General features: G+C 49.8%; 2 protein-coding genes across 3 annotated transcripts in view; one reads left to right on the top strand and one right to left on the bottom strand.

The window, feature by feature from the left end:
- LOC119460594 (uncharacterized) overlaps positions 1–17,084 on the bottom strand; it is a 33,687-nt gene that overhangs the window by 1,628 nt on the left and 14,975 nt on the right. The gene's annotated exons all lie outside the window — the stretch shown is intronic.
- Positions 7,249–13,910, top strand: LOC119460595 (serum amyloid A protein-like). The gene is made up of 3 exons (XM_037721604.2): positions 7,249–7,388; positions 8,513–8,747; positions 12,180–13,910. The coding sequence occupies exons 1-3, from the start codon at positions 7,385–7,387 to the stop codon at positions 12,448–12,450; spliced, it is 510 nt and encodes a 169-aa protein (XP_037577532.1). The 5' UTR covers positions 7,249–7,384; the 3' UTR covers positions 12,451–13,910.

Below are 17,084 nucleotides of genomic sequence, written 5' to 3'. Positions count from 1 at the left end.
AGCGGGGCGCACCAGCATGCACTGCTCATTCCTGCGATGTCTTCGGCATCTCCAAACCACGCATGGTGGCTCCCCTTCCAACACAGCCAAGAGTGCGTCTATATACATAGAGCCACAACTGTTTCCAGAGTCTCTCTTGAACAGCCTAAGAATGTTGCTTTTCAAGTTAGGATATAAATAGAAGATCCATGCACCACCTTTTGCTTTTCGCCGTCGCCGAGACTTCTAAATTTCTGCATTTACTCCTCTTGCAATGATTCATCTCTCCACAGAGCGTAACATCACGGATTCAAAGTCAGCGCTACAGTGATTATATCGTGGCCTGGTGAGAACTTTACTAGGCAATCCCAATCTTTGACACTTCCTAAAGGCCTCAGGAGTAGGGGATTCAAGGATAAATTTCAGTGGACCCCATCACACGTCCGAATTGAAGGCAGTGAGAAAGCTGACACTCCTACGCGCTATCATGTGCACCAAAATTGAGAGCCCGAAGCATCTGTAGCAAATTAAGGACGCAATTCGCAATCATTTTCGGGTTCTTCACGAAACGTTTTATCAGCCCTGTGTGGTCCAAGAACTTATTCGTGAAGAAGTTATCTTGCTGCATCGTATTAGAAATATCTCCGCCTACATCCAGGCTTGGTTATTCAAGGCTGGACGATCAGTTTCTCCGCTTTGTGGTGAGATCGGCGATACGAAACACCTCATGCGGTTATGCCCGCTGTTTTATGCAAAAAAAAAGCCGTTTTTTCACAACTTACAAAAGATAAATCTTCCACACACGAACTTTGAAGACGTAGTGCTGTCCCCTGCTAGGCTAGGTCCCCTGTAATCGGGAAGTGGGTTCTACGACTGTTTATTGCATTTCTTCGATACACGGAATTGATCAACACTTGGTGACACACCCTTGCTGACAATATGAACCCAACATATAATGAAGCCTAGGAAGGCCCTGTGAAATATATTTGTAGTTTTATAAGGAAGTGTAGAGATGATAAGATAACGGGAAATGAAAGTGGACGAAAAAAGTCGCAGTTTCGCCCGAAAGGCGATGTATCGATTGCGATAGCAAATTAGTAGACGAAGTAAGGATAGTAGTTTTATCGGCCCTATAAAGTTGTAAATATTCGCTTAATAACTAAATAAACAAGCACGGTGTCACGCGCGCACAGGTAAACATAAACACATCTCGCTTGATGACCGCGGAAACTCGTCAAAACGCTGGAGTGAGAAAGCGCGCCAGCGGCAGCGAGCAAATTGACCTTCGCGCTGGCTCTCGCTTCAACGTGAACTAAACGTCGAAAGCACAGCACATACGAAGCCACCGGCATGCGGCGCATGCACTTTGTACACATCGCAGATCGCTTTCAAGATGGAGGCCCCCGCGGGCGCACACTTCGGCCACATCGCAGATCGCTTTCAAAATAGGAGGCAGCGCGGCAGCTCCGTGAGCAGCAGCCGCAAGAGCACATGGCTCCTCAGTAGGCGCGCACTCAATCGCTAATGAGTGCGCGCGCAATGCTCAACCGGCAACGGAAGCCAGAATGCTGTCTGGATGGAGCGGAGCGTGACGGTGCGTCCACTTGGCTTCATCGTTTTTGCAGCCAAACGCACTGCGCGTCTCTGTCTTCTAATACAGTGCCTATAATATAAGTGTATTCTTGGCACTGTACTTCTAATCCTCCACGCGGGGGCCGCGCTTGCGCCCTTGATACCCGGAAAGCATGAATGCGGCGACGCCGACGGCGCGCCTCGAATGTCCGTATAGTCCCTGTCGCAATATAATAGTGGAGCCATGATCGAACCTTTGCGCTCTATATTTCGAGACTGACATCAACCATACTGCGTCATCGAGAGTCCGAGACTTTGGCTATACCTTAACCCATAAACGTTAAGGAAAACTAAAATACAATAAAGGCGCCGCAGATCTGCGCACTGTAATTCGCAGAAGAATTGTCCGTCACCCGACGGGGACAGCTGTCGAGTACATGGGGCTTTGTTCTGCTATGTAGACTTCCTAACCGTCTTGTGTTTGTAGTCAAGAAAAAAAATCAGAGCCCTTCCCCTGTCGAGAAAATGGGGGTAAGCGAAGCTCGCAGCAAGACGACACTGTCGCACGCGTTCCGCTTCGTTTGCCCTAAACTCAGGGTCGGCGGCTTTTCGATGATGTTTCGCCTGGACTTCGGAAGCCCTCACGCTAGAATCGGACGGCAAACTTCGCTTACCCCAATTTTCTCGACAGGGAAGGGCTGGTGATTTTGTCTCACACGGGTAGTTCAAGGGCGCGTTACAGGTCCCCGAGCTCACAGGGGTATGTGTCATTGAGCTTGCACCCCCTTCGTCATTTTCTTCTTTCAATAAAATCACTACTACTGCCTGGTTGGACCCCTTCTGCACTATCACCAGGATCGGCCCACTTTTCAGCGTGACGCCACCACCGCCGACACTTGTGAGCCTATAAAGCTTCGCTTAAAAGGCTCATTTGCGAATACATTCCGTTTCTGTACTCAATCGTTTAGGTTTCGATTTCTGAAAAACAGTGAAGAACAGGTGACATAGTGCTGCACCTCTGCACATCCTCAGTAAACGAAACTACGGTAAATTGGAACATATTTCTCGGTCCCTTAAGGTCCCGTTTAACAAGATCCGTCCGTCCGTCCGTCCGTCCGTCCGTCCGTCCGTCCGTCCGTCCGTCCGTCCGTCCGTCCGTCCGTCCGCCGTCCCGTCCGTCCGTCCGTCCGTCCGTCCGTCCGTCCGTCCGTCCGTCCGTCCGTCCGTCCGTCCGTCCGTCCGTCCGTCCGTCCGTCCGTCCGTCCGTCCGTCCGTCCGTCCGTCCGTCCGTCCGTCTGTCTGTCTGTCTGTCTGTCTGTCTGTCTGTCTGTCTGTCTGTCTGTCTGTCTGTCTGTCTGTCTGTCTGTCTGTCTGTCTGTGTGCGTGCGTGCGTGCGTGCGTGTTGCAATAAATTACTGCACACAAGATGCGTTCATTGTTTTTAGCGCTAATTCACCCCAACAACTATATATAACGCCAGTGAAAATTTCACCGGCGATTACGATACTCCCTAAGCGAAATTTGAGCGGAGAGCTATACGTGTGGCGCGACTCACTCGCTAATCTGAAGATCGCTAGAGCCAACGCGTGGGTGACGCATGGGCGCAATTCACAGCAGCCGCCACAGACAGACCTCCCAGACGGCGCGCGCTACTCTGGCGCCATCTCGTTGGCATTGTCGCCGCGCTACAGTTCTCACGCTTTCGCCATACCCTCATCCTCATCCGCTTTCCGCATCATGGTTCTGCTGCACCCTCATCCTGCGCTTTTCTCCTCGCGTCTTTCATCCCCCGATGCGCTCTGCGTTCGCTTTCATCCTTCGCTGCGTTCGTTCGCTCGGGAGCGACAACGCCGATGCTCGCCGCAGGAACGGGCGAGCTGAGCTCTAAAACGTAAGTGTTGGGAAGACAAGTGAAATTCTCCCAACATAAGCTGTAGTCGCTTCCTTGTGGAGAAATTATTTTCTATTGAGAGCTCATATAAGGTTTTATGTTGAGTTGGCCTAAGCCTCGTCCGACAGCCCCAACTGCGCCTTCATTTCTTGTGTGCGCTACACCGCACGTAAAGCCATTCTTAAACAAAAGAGGTAATTATTCACCTTGAAAGTGAAACTAAGCGTAAAAGAGGTTCTGAAAAATTTATTGTGGTGTTTAATGTCCGGAAAATGTATAGTGGGTACGCCGCCGTACTAGAGAATTCCGGATTCATTTTGACCGCTTCGTATACCCAGCAGCGCAACGCTATGCAGCCACTGAGCTACCGCTGTGAGTAGTGCCTCGTCCAAGACATTTTTCTCCCATTTCCTTCTTGGGTATATGGTTGGCCTGCTTGGATAGGAAATGATAGGATAGGAATAAACTTTATTTGTCCAGCGGTTATGGCTGTTGGTGCCCGGGGCTAGGCTGCCAGGGGTCCATCGCCGGATAAAAATTTTTCGAGATCCTCGGCAATGGCCCTGGCCCGCTGGACGGCCGACTCCTGGTCCTCGGGTGCCTCGCTGAGGAGGGCGGCTTGCCATCTCTCAGCGAGGCACCCCGCTTCAGAGGGTCCTGCTGTTATATTTCCCCTTCCTCTTGGTCCTTCTTCTTCAGGGCGTTGGCATTCCCAAAGTATATGGGCCATATCAGCCCGTTCGTGCTCGCACCACGGGCAGCCGGGCGACGGGTGCAGTGCGGTAGAGCACTGCACGGGCTCGGGCTTACCAGAAAGCCCAAGCCCGGCCCGGCCCGCGGGCCCGGCCGGGCCGGGTAGAACAGTTCTTTCACGGGCTCGGGCCGGGCTCGGGCACGGCGTGTGCTTTTTGACCCGGGCTCGGGCTCGGGTTTTTTGACGCGGGCCCGGGCCGGGCTCGGGCTTTCTGGTGGTGTGCATGTAATGTGCAGCGAGTTATTCTCGGGCCTCTCAACTCTGAAAAACATTATTTTTTGGTCTCGGGCCGGGTTCGGGCCGGTTTCGTGTCGGGCTCGGGCCGGGCTCGGGCCTAAGGTAAAGGGGTGGCGGGCCGGGCCGGGCGGGTAACATAGATTATTTCCGGGCCCGGGCCGGGCCCGGGGTGAAAAAATCGGCCCGTGCAGTGCTCTACAGTGCGGGCCTGCTTGGATGTCCTTCTTCTAATTTGTCGTTTATTGCCGAAACCTTTTAGGCGCCCGTTCCTGCGACGAGCGTCGGCGTTCCCGGCGTAACGGAGCGAACGAGCGCAGCGGATGAAAGAGCGAACGCGGAAACGAACCCGCCGGGGTGGCTCAGTCAGCTAAGGCGTTGCGCTGCTGAGCACGAGATCGCCGGATCGAATCCCGGCCGCGGCGGCCGCATTTCGATGGAGGCGAAATGCAAAAAACGCCCGTGTGCTTGCGTTGTACTGCACGTTAAAGAACCCCAGGTGGTCAAAATTAATCCGGAGCCCTCCACTACGGCGTGGCTCATAATCAGAACTGGTTTTGGCACGTAAAACCCCAGAAAGAAGAAGAAGCGGGAAACGAAAAAAGCGGCGGGAGTGAAGAGAGCGCGAGGGTGAAAGCGGACGAGGAAGGTGCAGCGGAAGTATGAGGCAGAAAGCGGAGCAGGAGGGTATGACGAAAGCTAGAGAAGAATGGTGTAGTGCCGCGCAAGAAGCACTGCGGCGACGACCACTACGAGATGGCGCCAGAGTTGAGCACCGTCTAGCGCCGTCGTCTGTTCACCGATGACTTCATCTTTCTTCGGTCCCTGCTTTTCACCGGCTAACAAATGTGTGCTCTGCCCCGTTGTCTTCTCCTGTGTGCTGTGTGTTTTTAGCGCTTAAAGTTAGCTATAATGAATAGATACCAACTTGCCCAACATGAAGTTCTCTTTAAAATGTTAAACATCCCTCGACGCATGACTCGCCTGCAGGTATCAAAAGTTTCTCGAATGTAATCGATAGTTCTATTCATTGGCTGTTGTCCCCAAAGCTTTTTGTAAAGTGATTGTATGCGCGACACGAATTGTGTAGTACTTTCTGGAAGCCACACTGGGGACCAGCGATTACACTGCAACCTTCGACGAGTCATATATAATGCCTGCCCGCTTGACCCACAGATTAGATTTTCGACGCCAACTCTGCTCTGCGACGCCAGCCTTTACCTCTTTCATAAGTTTTTTTTTACAGTTCCCTAATTCACGAGCCATATATCACACCACCCGCACGCATATCGCTACGAACTGGGCACCCATTACAAGTCTTACGGCCTCGCTCCCATACAACTACCTTTTCTTCGTCTTTTTTTTCCCGCACAGCATCAGACTGGAACGCCCTTCCCCACCACGTCGCTGAAATCACTTGCCCGACATCGTTCTTCGAAAATGTGTCTTTGTTGGCTGAAAAATAATCAGCTTTGTTCACCGCGTCATTTTTCCCCCTTCTTTCTGTTTTTATGCATGCACTTGCGAAATGTAGCTTTCTTGTAGTTTTCTGAATATCTGTGTTTCTGTTGCATCAACTGTACCCACCCCTTATGCAAAACCCCTAGCAAAGGGGTCTTTAAGGAAATAAAACTGAACTGAACTGAACTGAACATGTCTCTCGCAAATTATTTGCCTGAAAATGTCGCGAAATGAAAACAAGTATAGATCTGCGCTCAAATTTCGCATTAGGGAGTATCGTAATCGGTGATCTTTTTTCTTTCATATACTCATATTATAAACACTTCATCAGCGAACTTGAAAATTCAGTGCTGGTGGAGAAGCTGGCAATACAATAGTTAGCAAATTTTAATGCAATAGTGGCCCCATGTCACAAAAAATCCGGTGTCGGCGCCGACCATCGTTTAGCGAAAAATCATTCCGAACCGCAATTACAGGCCCTCCGTAGACACTAAATGCTTCTTTTACTACTAAAGTCTCACACTTTGTCTTAAATTCTTTACAAAGTTATTCCTCTGAATTTTGAGAATGACAGCCCGCAAACAAATATCATGAAAGAAAACACCGACAGAGCATGCCTTTTATGTTAAATCCCCCCCTCTCAGAATGAGATATTATAAGTGCGACACAATAACAGATCAGCCCACGCAAGTGGCCGCGTCTCTACCAGAAAGCGCGCCTTAGTGCATAGCGTTTACCGCCAGCGTTTCCCGGTAAACATTACGGTTACATAAGCTGCAGTTGCCGGGAAGCGTGAGAAGCAGTCAAGAATATTTGAATGTTGTCGCGTTCCGCTCTTAAAAGCGAAGGTTAAGCGTCCTCCACATTTTCTTTTCTATTTCATCCTAATAAATCAATCAATCTATCAACACTCCACACACACTCATGTTCTACAGCTATTTTAGTGTGGCAGCACTGGGTGGTGCCTGCGTACACAGTCTATCTACCTAACGTCGTGCTCACTCCAAGCTGCAAGCATGTGCTAAAAAAAAAGTATCAGGAAAACATTCTAAGTCACAATTCGGCTGGTGATCACGAAGTCCGGGGTTATAATTCAGCTTGCAGTGGAGCAATTTTCATCAGCTCTATTTCCTGCGCTCAAAAATGAACTGTTTCAGGTTGAGATTTCGTGTAGATCACGTTGCCTCAAACTTTTAACACTAGGCCGACAGACATTCCACGCCGATAACTTCGTACCACGTGTTGCGTACAGCTCCAACTAACCGAAGAACAGCGGTGCAACCACTGGGACGCCGGCCGCCGTCCACCCATCAATCACGTAGGCCTGCACAAGACAGCTGTCTCGGACTGGCATTTTGCATTGTATGACTATGTTTAGAGCGGTGGAGACATCGCAGACTGCGTCACTGCCAGCCGCCCGGTTCTGCCACAGCTATCGGGTGTCTGCACAAGCACCGCAGCAGCGTCGAAAGCAGCTGTGAATACAGATTATCATGGGTGAGTGCAAGCAGTACAACTTCGATATCCGTGACCATGACTGACTACCATTGGGTCACTGCAGTTTATACGCCTGCATGAGTTGCCTTTATCATTTCACCATTTTACCTTTATTCTTTATCAAACTAGAAAAAAGGAGCCGAGCTTTTCGCTGTGAGACACGTTCTCTCAAATGTGGTGACTTAAAAAAATTGTGCGGTATTACGTGACAAAACCACGATATTATTATAAGGCACGCAGTAGTGGGGAACTCCGGAGTAATTCTGACCACCTGGGGTTCTTCAACGTGCACCCTATGCGCGGTACAGGAGCGTTCTGCATTTTGCCTCCTTCTAAATGCGGCCGCCGCGGCCAGGAATCGAACCCGCGACCGCTTGTTTAGCAGCGCCACGCCACAGCCACCACGGCGGGTAAAAGTGAGTTGGCGTGCCGAACCTGACACCAGTGCACGGTATGTAACCTCGCCAAGGTTTTAACGTGCTTTATAGCACGAACCCATTCTGCTGTAGGTAATGCAATCAAAGGTGACCTCACGCTCGTAACGCTTTCGCATTACAGTCGCTCAGATAGACCCTCTCCCTCCACGCCGAGCAGAGTAGCAGGGTCGCAGCTGTGCCACTCGCGTCAGAGTGGCGTGGAGATTAGAACAACTTGCTGTTAAGTGAGTTGGTCCGTCCTAGCAAAAATCTTTAGAGCGCAGCTCTTAGGCGCTGCGGCTAGCGTCAGCGTAACCGAGCGAACGAGCACAGCGAAAGGGGAAAGCATATGGCACGCCTCGCATAACTCTCTCGTTCGGCTATCTCGGCACCGACACAAGTTATTCGCGAATACCCGACGTCGGCACATCTCAATACCCGAAAGCTATCGCAGCAACAAGGACAGCGTGTCGTTGACAAGACGCAAGCACCTGTGCACCATAATCGCTGTCGGGCTCGCACTGTACGGATGCTATAGCAACCTCGCCGAAGATGCAGATTGTTTACGCGAGACGACGCTGCCGATATATAAGTGGCTGACCACGCGTGTTTTAGGCATTTACGTGACGTAGGGTCGTGCAGCACTGACGAGGCAGTCGACGGTGTTCATCCGGCCATTTCCAGTAACGACAGCTTCTCGTGGCACAGGCCGGGGAGAGCGCAGCTGCTGTTCCTGGTGGCGTGGCCTAGCACTGGTGTTGCTTCTCGTGTGCCACGAGGCGGCGTCCGCTCCCAAGCGGCGCTACTTCAACTGGCGCCGCTTCCTGCAATGCATCGACAACCGGTCCTGGATGCTGCTCTCCCTCGACGGAGCCTGCGTGGCGCTCCTCATGTACGCCACCTACCGCACCATGCTCAACCTTGAGTGTCCCAACTGCGACCTGTGAGTGGCGTTGCGCCGCCCGAACACTACGGGATTTTATGTTTAACTCTTTGTGGGGAGTTCCGCGACTTTTGGCCCAAATGGTGTACAGAGCTGAAAAATAGGCCAGAACGACGCCACCTGGCTTCAAAAGCGTCTCGTAGAATCGCAGAGCACAGCCACATTCTCGAGTCTCGTGCCTCGGCTGAGAAAAAACACCGACTGCCGACACTGCCGATGTCGTGCGCGGCCACTAATGCGCCGAATCGATTCATTCTGTTGTTTAATAATTTTTCCAAAATTTTCGGTTGTTACTAACTTTATTTCCCGATATGTGGCCAGTCAGCTTCTTGGCTACGTGTCATGTAGGAGGAAATCAGCAACTCTTCTCTTGAGTCTCATACGGCGCCGGCACGGCACGTTGCATGCACGAACGCTCCGTGTTTCTCCTCGTCCAATCACGTGCTTCTTGCAAATTCCAATGAGCAGACTCTCGTCGTATAGAAGACAAGTGAAATTCATTTTAAAACAGCGCCAAAAAACACGGACAAGGGAGAACACGGGACTAGCGCTGACTGCCAACAACATCTTTATTGAAGCCTCCTCAAATATGTACCATTCGCAATGGGCAGAAAGAGAGAGATAAAGAAAGAAGGAGAACGGGTAGGCGAGTCATCGTCTGTCAACTCTTGCTGCGCATGCGTCAAAAACTTAAAGCTATATAAATGTAACAATACACATAGTGGGCACAGGCCAGACTGATTAACTTCTGAGGACTTAAGTACACAAGTGGCTCCTAACTGACAAATTGAAAAGGCCTCAAAGATTTCCCTGGCCATCTGATCACTGTACCTTCTCAACACACGTATATCATCTAGGATGGGTGAACAGCCACACTTTGCACAATGAACATCCAGATTACTCCCAGTCTTAACCTTGACACAGTACGCATGCTCACGCAACCGTTCATAAAGACAACGTCCCGTTTGCCCTATGTAAGTGCAGCCGCAAAGGTCGGAGTGGAATACACTACATTGGTATTGCAATCTACAGGCTTGGCGACAAGTTGCTTATTGCACAGTCCAGGTGTTCTCCGGCTCTCGTTGACTTTCTTGCGCAACCTTGCCAACTTGTTAGGTGCGGTAAACACTGCCTTTACACCAACCCGGCCTGCGGCTTTCCTGATGCGATGGGACACCCCATGTATATACGAGGTCGATCGCAACAGTCTTGGTTAAGTCCTCAACCACTTCGCGCGATTTCTTAGAGGAACGAATCTCTTGCAATAAAAAAGTCACAGGCCTGCGTGGCACACGCAGCACAGTCACAGCGTAAGCTGGGTGGAGCGGCTCAAGAGTAGCTCCAATTTGGGCACCACGCACAACATGGTCTTCGCGGCAGTCTGTTCGTCTCGTTTTGACGAGAACGATCTGAACTGCCCGCCCGGTGTCGACGGCGAGCTGCGGCTTGTAATGCTCTCTGCACAGCAGTCTGCTGAGCCCGATCAAGCCTTACAACTGCAACTTACATGTCGGGCGCGCTGCGTTTACAGGCACATTAACTATATGGCACCACCGTACTGGTGGAGGCTCGGGTCGTCTGCCCCTGCGCGCTCGAGAGCGTTTTAGGGCATCTTTCCGCTACCAGATAGCAAACGCTTGCGTGGCTCAGTGGTAGAGTATCCGCCTCCCACGCAGCGGGCCTGGGTTCGATCCCGGTGTAGAGCGGGTACTTTTTTTTCGCATTTCGGGCGATAGCGGTTACGCGGCGGCGGCGGCGGCCGCGGCGGACGACGCGAACCGAAACGGCTATTGGAATGAGCCCACAACAGCTTACGCTGCAAAACTTCCGTCAAGGATGACAGCAGTTGTACTGGATAGCCACTTGCCTTAAGCCGCTCGACATCAAGTGGGGGCAAGAACGAACGACAGCATTTCTAAGGGCCCCTAGGGCGATGGAGCGCTTCACCACTTTTGAATGACTGGATGTACACATCCAATCATTCAAAAATTTCCAGCGGCTTAAGGCAAGTGGCTATCCAGTACAACTGCTTTTCAGCTGCTTTTCAGCTACTTTTGAACGTTACACACGTCATCGCAGAGTGTTTCGTTCTCATAAGTCATTGCTTGTGTTTCGTAGAAACGCTCATTACGTATGTTGGATACATGACGGTGATAATGTAACCTGGCAGTTCAGTGTGTATGGCGTTTTGTTGCTGAGAATGAGATCCCCAGTTTGACGCTACGGGCCGATGGGGGCCGCATGCGAAGTGCTTATGTACACTGTGGTTTAGGGGGCAAAGACGACGAGGTGTCAGCAGAAGCTGCTGTCGATGTTGAAAAGAAATCAAAATCAGCAGCGCGAACAACATCGTTCGGTATACAGCGTTACTACACAGATGACGACACAAAGCAGCTTGTCCTTGTTCTTATTTGTAGTCTTCAGAACGAGAAACCACCGCAACAAACCGAATGAAAACAAACAAGTTTATCAACTCAACTAAGGTGGCCAAAACTAATTCAGAGGAATAGATTGTACGGCGTTTCTCATATCGCACGTGCGTGTCTTTGGGGTGTTACAACAGCGCAATGAACCAGTCGATAGGCCGCTTGGTCACTTATGTAAATGAAAAAGAAAGAAGCACTTACTCAATCTTCAATTGAATTCAATTGAATTTTCTTATAAATATGGAATATGCATATTAAAGAAGACATAAATGTCGAAGGAGGTCTCATAATTAAAGGCTGAGTGCGAGACACCATGTTAAAGTAACTTTGCAATGAGCAGCGTGGAGGTTATTCAGAGTCAGCTAACATGATACAACGCTGAACAAACAGCAATGACTAGAATAAATACAACATTATAAACAAACAATATTTTAAACGGGAGCTATCTATTCAGCAAATATGAACGCAAAATTCTTTTAAGGTAATCAATGGAACCATGCTTTATACCTACTGGCAATGAATTCCCTAATGAAACAGATGGAAAATTAACAGTGAACCTGTCGTCATTAGTTCTGGGCTTAGCTAGTAACAAGCAGTTATTTAAGGTAATAAAGCGGGTCGACGGAATACGAGGAAATTGACCTGGCTGTAGAAAACAAAAATGAACCTTTCCAGGCACGTACTGAGACATCAATATACCGATAAATTATCTGCTACGTTTTCGCATAAATAAAATGTTATGTGTAACATGTAACGAAGAGGCACTAGACATGAAACCTCTAAAGGTTATATTATGTATAGCTTGACTCTGAATGTGTTGAACTGGGGATAAATGAGTGACGTCGGTGTTGCCCTATGTTCAAATGCGATAGATCATATGACTATGAAGAAAGTCGTAATAGAGCGACAAAAGAGTCTGAAAACTGAATCAAGGGTGAACTTTCAATTAAATTCTAATATCATACGCTTGATCGATTACATAAGCTGCGTACCTGCCTACATGCAGGTACTTCCATTGCCGTGCAAACTACAACGCACTACGCTGGTGCCGAAAGACGAAACGGTCGCAGGAGATGAACGTCCTGATTGGCGGCTGCCAGAACCTGTCCAAGCCCGGTAGAACGCCGGAGCAGAAGGCAGCCGAAGAACGGGCGCGCCAGGACGGCAGGGAGCAGAAGGACTGCGCCAGGATCTACCTCGACAACTCGGAGTGCAGTTACAAGCCCAACTCTGGAAAATGCATGGCTTTCGAGAATGGCTCAATGGTCAAGCACTAGCCCGAGCTGCACGCGAGAATGGCGCGGACGCGACTGTGTGCTGACAACAGCTTCGACATTAAAATCGCGCAAGCGAAAACAACCCGGCAGCGGAATAGACAGGACAAGCGCGGCCAGGCTGGACGGTGCATCAACGCCCGTGCACAGGAACACAAATTAGGCAGCTGTAGTTGGGCGTCGGCAACAGCTCTGCGTACGCAAGGAATACTCGGAGGCGTCAATGCGCATGTGCTGTACGCAGGAGCATGCCCGGCGTTTTACGCGCCCGGAACTTCCTGTGTAGCGACCGCTGCGGGCTGTGCGCGACGTTCTCGCGTGCCCACGAGAGGGCATTTTTCAAGATTGCTCCGAACTAAGGTAGGCGCTTGAATTGGCTACAGCAGTTTCTGAAGCTGGCCGTAGGGTGTCTCGATGTCCTTCTCGCCTGCCGCTCGGAGCGGCGGGCTCTCACGCGCTGCGTACGTGGGTGCTTGCGGACGCGCAACTAAAACTCTCTATTGTCGATAATCAACAAAGACGAGCCACATTTAATGGCCCGATTTTTAGGACCGACGCGTATGAGCCGTCCGTATACCAGGATCTTGGGCAACATTTATGGGGCACTAGCATGCGAATTGCTGGAAGGCTTTTATATCCATAAGATTAATGCTCATGTTTAAGCGAGCCAAACTTTGATTGCCTTTCGAGGCGGGGAATGCCAGTTTTTCGAACAGCTGAATTAAACAACTGTGTTTACAGAAGCGCTCTGACACCTAAATTTAATTTTCTTATCATCTGACTCTGCGTATTTCGACCCCTTTTTAATTTCCGATGTTTGTCGAATAAACATTGTTGGGAGTTCACGCTTGTCCTTTACACTTCGCTGTCGTGTTATCTTTGCTTGCGCTTAACGTAGTGTTAAATGTAATCAACCAACCAACAGTTCATTTAGGACGACATTTTCGTTGCTGAAGCAGTCTAGAACACTATATCTCTTGGCTGCTGGACATATAGCCGCCATATATGTGTAAAACTATCCCGTCATTCTCCTCAGCATAATGTGTATATTTCTATGTGGTTGTTTTTTCGAAAAACCAAGAAAGGCTCGATTTTGTTTACTGACTTGATTTGATTTTAGTGAGGCTAGCGCTCACAGTAGAGGGTGGAGAGCAGGACAACGTTCAAACACGAAATTCACCCCGTCACATCCGAGCTCAAATCTCTGACGTCCAACGAAGCGGCCAGCACCTCAGTCTCGCAATAGTATGCACGGAAATGCCCGCTCGTTTGTTTTACTTGCTCACAACATGGCTGTTGAAAACTGTGGAAAGGAGGTCTTCTTTATGAAAGATAACAGAATCGCTACAACTCCTGTATACTAAAACCTGTAACGATACATTACCCTACCATTTTAAAAAAAGCAAACGATGTGTGATGTGTCTATTCGAACGAAATGACAATAAAATGATGATTACATATAATTCTCGTATTATTGTGTAGTTATTATTATCAAGCTTTAACTACAAGAATTTTCTGAGAAGGCCACACTCGTTAAGCTGACAGACAAAATGTTGTTGCACGTTATTACTGTTTCGTAAACTATACTACCAAGCAAACCCTTAGAGGAATAAAGCGGAAGGCCACTGTTCACCATTGTTTTACAAGGCGTTAATGCGACCGTCCCAAACCGCTGACACATTTAGTAAATGCTGCAAGGGATAGAGACATTTGCTGAAGAGCGCAGAAAGAAAGAAAACTTCCCGAGGTGCTGGCAATACAATACCAAACACGAATTGAAGAAAAGAGAGCTACTCCACCGGACATCAGGAACACCTTCATAATCCCCCCCACCCCAAAGGACATGCACCCAAACTATAACGATGAGCTACGGAAAGCAAGCGCTCAAATACTCAACAAAGTGTTTAAAGACGCCGAACATGTGGCCTATGTTGATGCTGCAAAGTATCCGTCGCAACCATGGTCATGGCCATCACCCTGGCAGTTGTTACGGAACCAAAAATAAATATCGCAACAACTACATCCATGCGCACCAAACACCCAGAAGAAGGGGAATAGGCTGCAAAAGCTTTAGCATACGTATCAACCACTGCATCATGCTTCGTCACCGACTCCAAAGCAGCATTAATTAATTACACCAAGGGACTTATATGCCATCAGGCATACCGAATTCTCATTGGAACAAATCCTACCCGCAGAATTAACTCTTCGACTGATCTGGACGCCAGGCCATGCAAGGATAATTGGGAACAACGCTGCGCACGACGCTGCCCGTATCAACCGGGAGAGTCACTTGGCGTCTCCGGACAACAAATCCACGAAGAGACCCGAACACAACTACGCCCCCCAGAATCAAGAAAGAACAGTTTCCCAATACGAACAAATGGGAGATCGAATGCCTGCTTACGGAGAAGTTCTCGAATACTACCGAAATGCTCGCTACAAATACCCTGCTCCTGACAAATCATTAAAGAAACATTATGCAACTACATGAAGACTTCTACAAACAAGCAGCTTCCCTACACCACTACTATAAAAAAATAGGGTTTTGCGGGCTAAAACCACTATCTGATTATGAGGCACGCCGCAGTGGGGGACTCCGGAATAATCTGGACTACATGGGGTTCTCTACCGTGCACCTAAATCTAAGTACACGGGTGTTTTCGCATTTCGCCCCCACCGAAATGCGGCCGCCGTGGCCTACTCATGCACCGAATACACCCAGAAGCATACTCATCACACTGTAAGACATGCAATACACCACCTGCAGACGCCCATCACATTATATGGGCCCCATGCCGCATCATCAGCTCCAAACAATATCAGACACAGCATAAAGCACAATGCTAAAATAAAAACTCCTGAGCAGAAGCTATACTGCTTCCCACTGCTCAGGAGTTGCAGGCCAGTGGGAAGCTATACTGCTTCCCACTGGCCTGCATCTGACGGGAAGGGGAGCTTTACGGGACTAATATCCCGGCTCCTCCGTTCCCCTTTCGAGGCCAGCTCCTAGGAACTTTTCAATAAAGATGTTTTATCTCTCTTTCGCGAAATGCGCTCGAACAGCCAGCGTATCGTGCGTTTTCTGCACGACGCGCACCTTAAGTACTCGCGCTGCCCAACGCATTTCGTACACTTCTCTAGTTAAAGTCGCACCCAGTGATTAAATTTCCAAGACGGTTCCCTGTCGAGATTTCACCGTGTCACAAAAAAGAGAACAAAAAAACGAATAGTCTAGCCCTCTAATGTTGTCAGGAGTTATCAAACATGATTACAATACGAATGCACTAGCGAAAAATTACGAAAAGTCACAACTGGCTTGAAATACTCAACCACATTAGTTTCGTGTCAACACCTTTACAGCGAAGCTGTTTATGGCTAGGGTTCCGTGCATTCTTGTTCTGCGTTTGCAAAAACTCAGGTCCCGCGCGAACGCGCTCGTGCCACTCCTCACGCGTTCATCGCCGTCTTCTTCTTCCACAGCTGGCTCGTCGGCGTCCCTCGGATATGCATTTTGAGTAGATTAGTTATCAATAGCCACCCTTTTCAAGATCAGTAGATTGTAGCTAGATAATAAAAGATTCTGAAAGATTTGCCGCTGTGCGACCCGCGTCGGCCATGTCTACGTTCACACCGCTCTCTCTTTGTCGGCATTCCAAGCGCTTGCGTATCTAGTTTCCTTTCCTTCCGCTCTCCCGTGGTGGCGATGCTGTCAAAACGTCACGCGTGTCTAGTTTCCTCCGGCTCCTCGGAACGGCGATTCCGTTGTCCACTCGAATCTATATAAAAATATCGCCGGCCCTTCCCCTACCGGAAAATGGGGGTAAGCGAAGCTTGTCCTGGGTGCATCTTGTCTTTGACGGCTATGTTTCTTGTGACCAAGGGAAGGTCAGGTGATCTGCTCGGCGTTGGCGGAGTGCCGCAGCTTCAGCGGCTCACACCGTGTGATCGGCCCGTCGACGACGCGCCCTTTCACGGGCGATCTCCCGTCGGCACTCGGCGACAGCTGCCTGTTGTTCGGGGGTACGCACAATGCGCGGCCGTCCCATCGGTTTTCCGAGACTGAACTGAACGGAAATGAGGCGGGCGCAGTGCGCGCGAAGCCCTTTCCTGCCCTTTCCCTCCCCGGCGGAAGCGAATAGCTCTGACTGGCTGTGCACGTAGCGTGAGCGCGCACCTACGAAGCTGACACCGTGCCTAATGACTCACGCTCCGGCGCCGGAGAGCTGCCGCTGGAACCGGAGTTTTAGCGTTACATCGCCGGCGCAGGCTAGCGTATACAAGCTTCGCTTGATAAACCAGCAAGCCAAGTTGCCGTTCTCCATTTCGAATTCCCCTTCTCTTCCGTCGTCGTAATGGGGAAGCCGCGTATAGTCCGGACTCCCGAGGAGCAACGCGCCTACATGCTCAACAGCTTCGCTGGTCACTCACCTTCACAGAGTGGAATGGCTCATGATGTTTTATTGAGAACACATATTTGCTTAGAACGCAAGTGCCAGCGCCTGATAAGAACAATTGCAACGCTATGAGCGCAAATCAAGTGCAGCTCACAACTGGAAACTCCCCGATTGCTCGAGGAAATGAACGAGGGTACAATAGGCCTTATCAGGCGTCCTGGTTGATACGCAGACCCAGAG

The sequence above is a fragment of the Dermacentor silvarum genome, chromosome 8 (genome assembly GCF_013339745.2).
Source record: "Dermacentor silvarum isolate Dsil-2018 chromosome 8, BIME_Dsil_1.4, whole genome shotgun sequence".
NCBI lineage: Eukaryota > Metazoa > Arthropoda > Arachnida > Ixodida > Ixodidae > Dermacentor > Dermacentor silvarum.
Note: the sequence above shows the minus strand (reverse complement) of the source record. Positions and strands in the feature narration are given on the sequence as shown.

Coding starts and splice junctions, on each gene's coding strand:
- LOC119460595 (XM_037721604.2), top strand. Junction 8,748..12,179: donor GAGTGTCCCAACTGCGACCT/GTGAGTGGCGTT, acceptor GCCTACATGCAG/GTACTTCCATTGCCGTGCAA.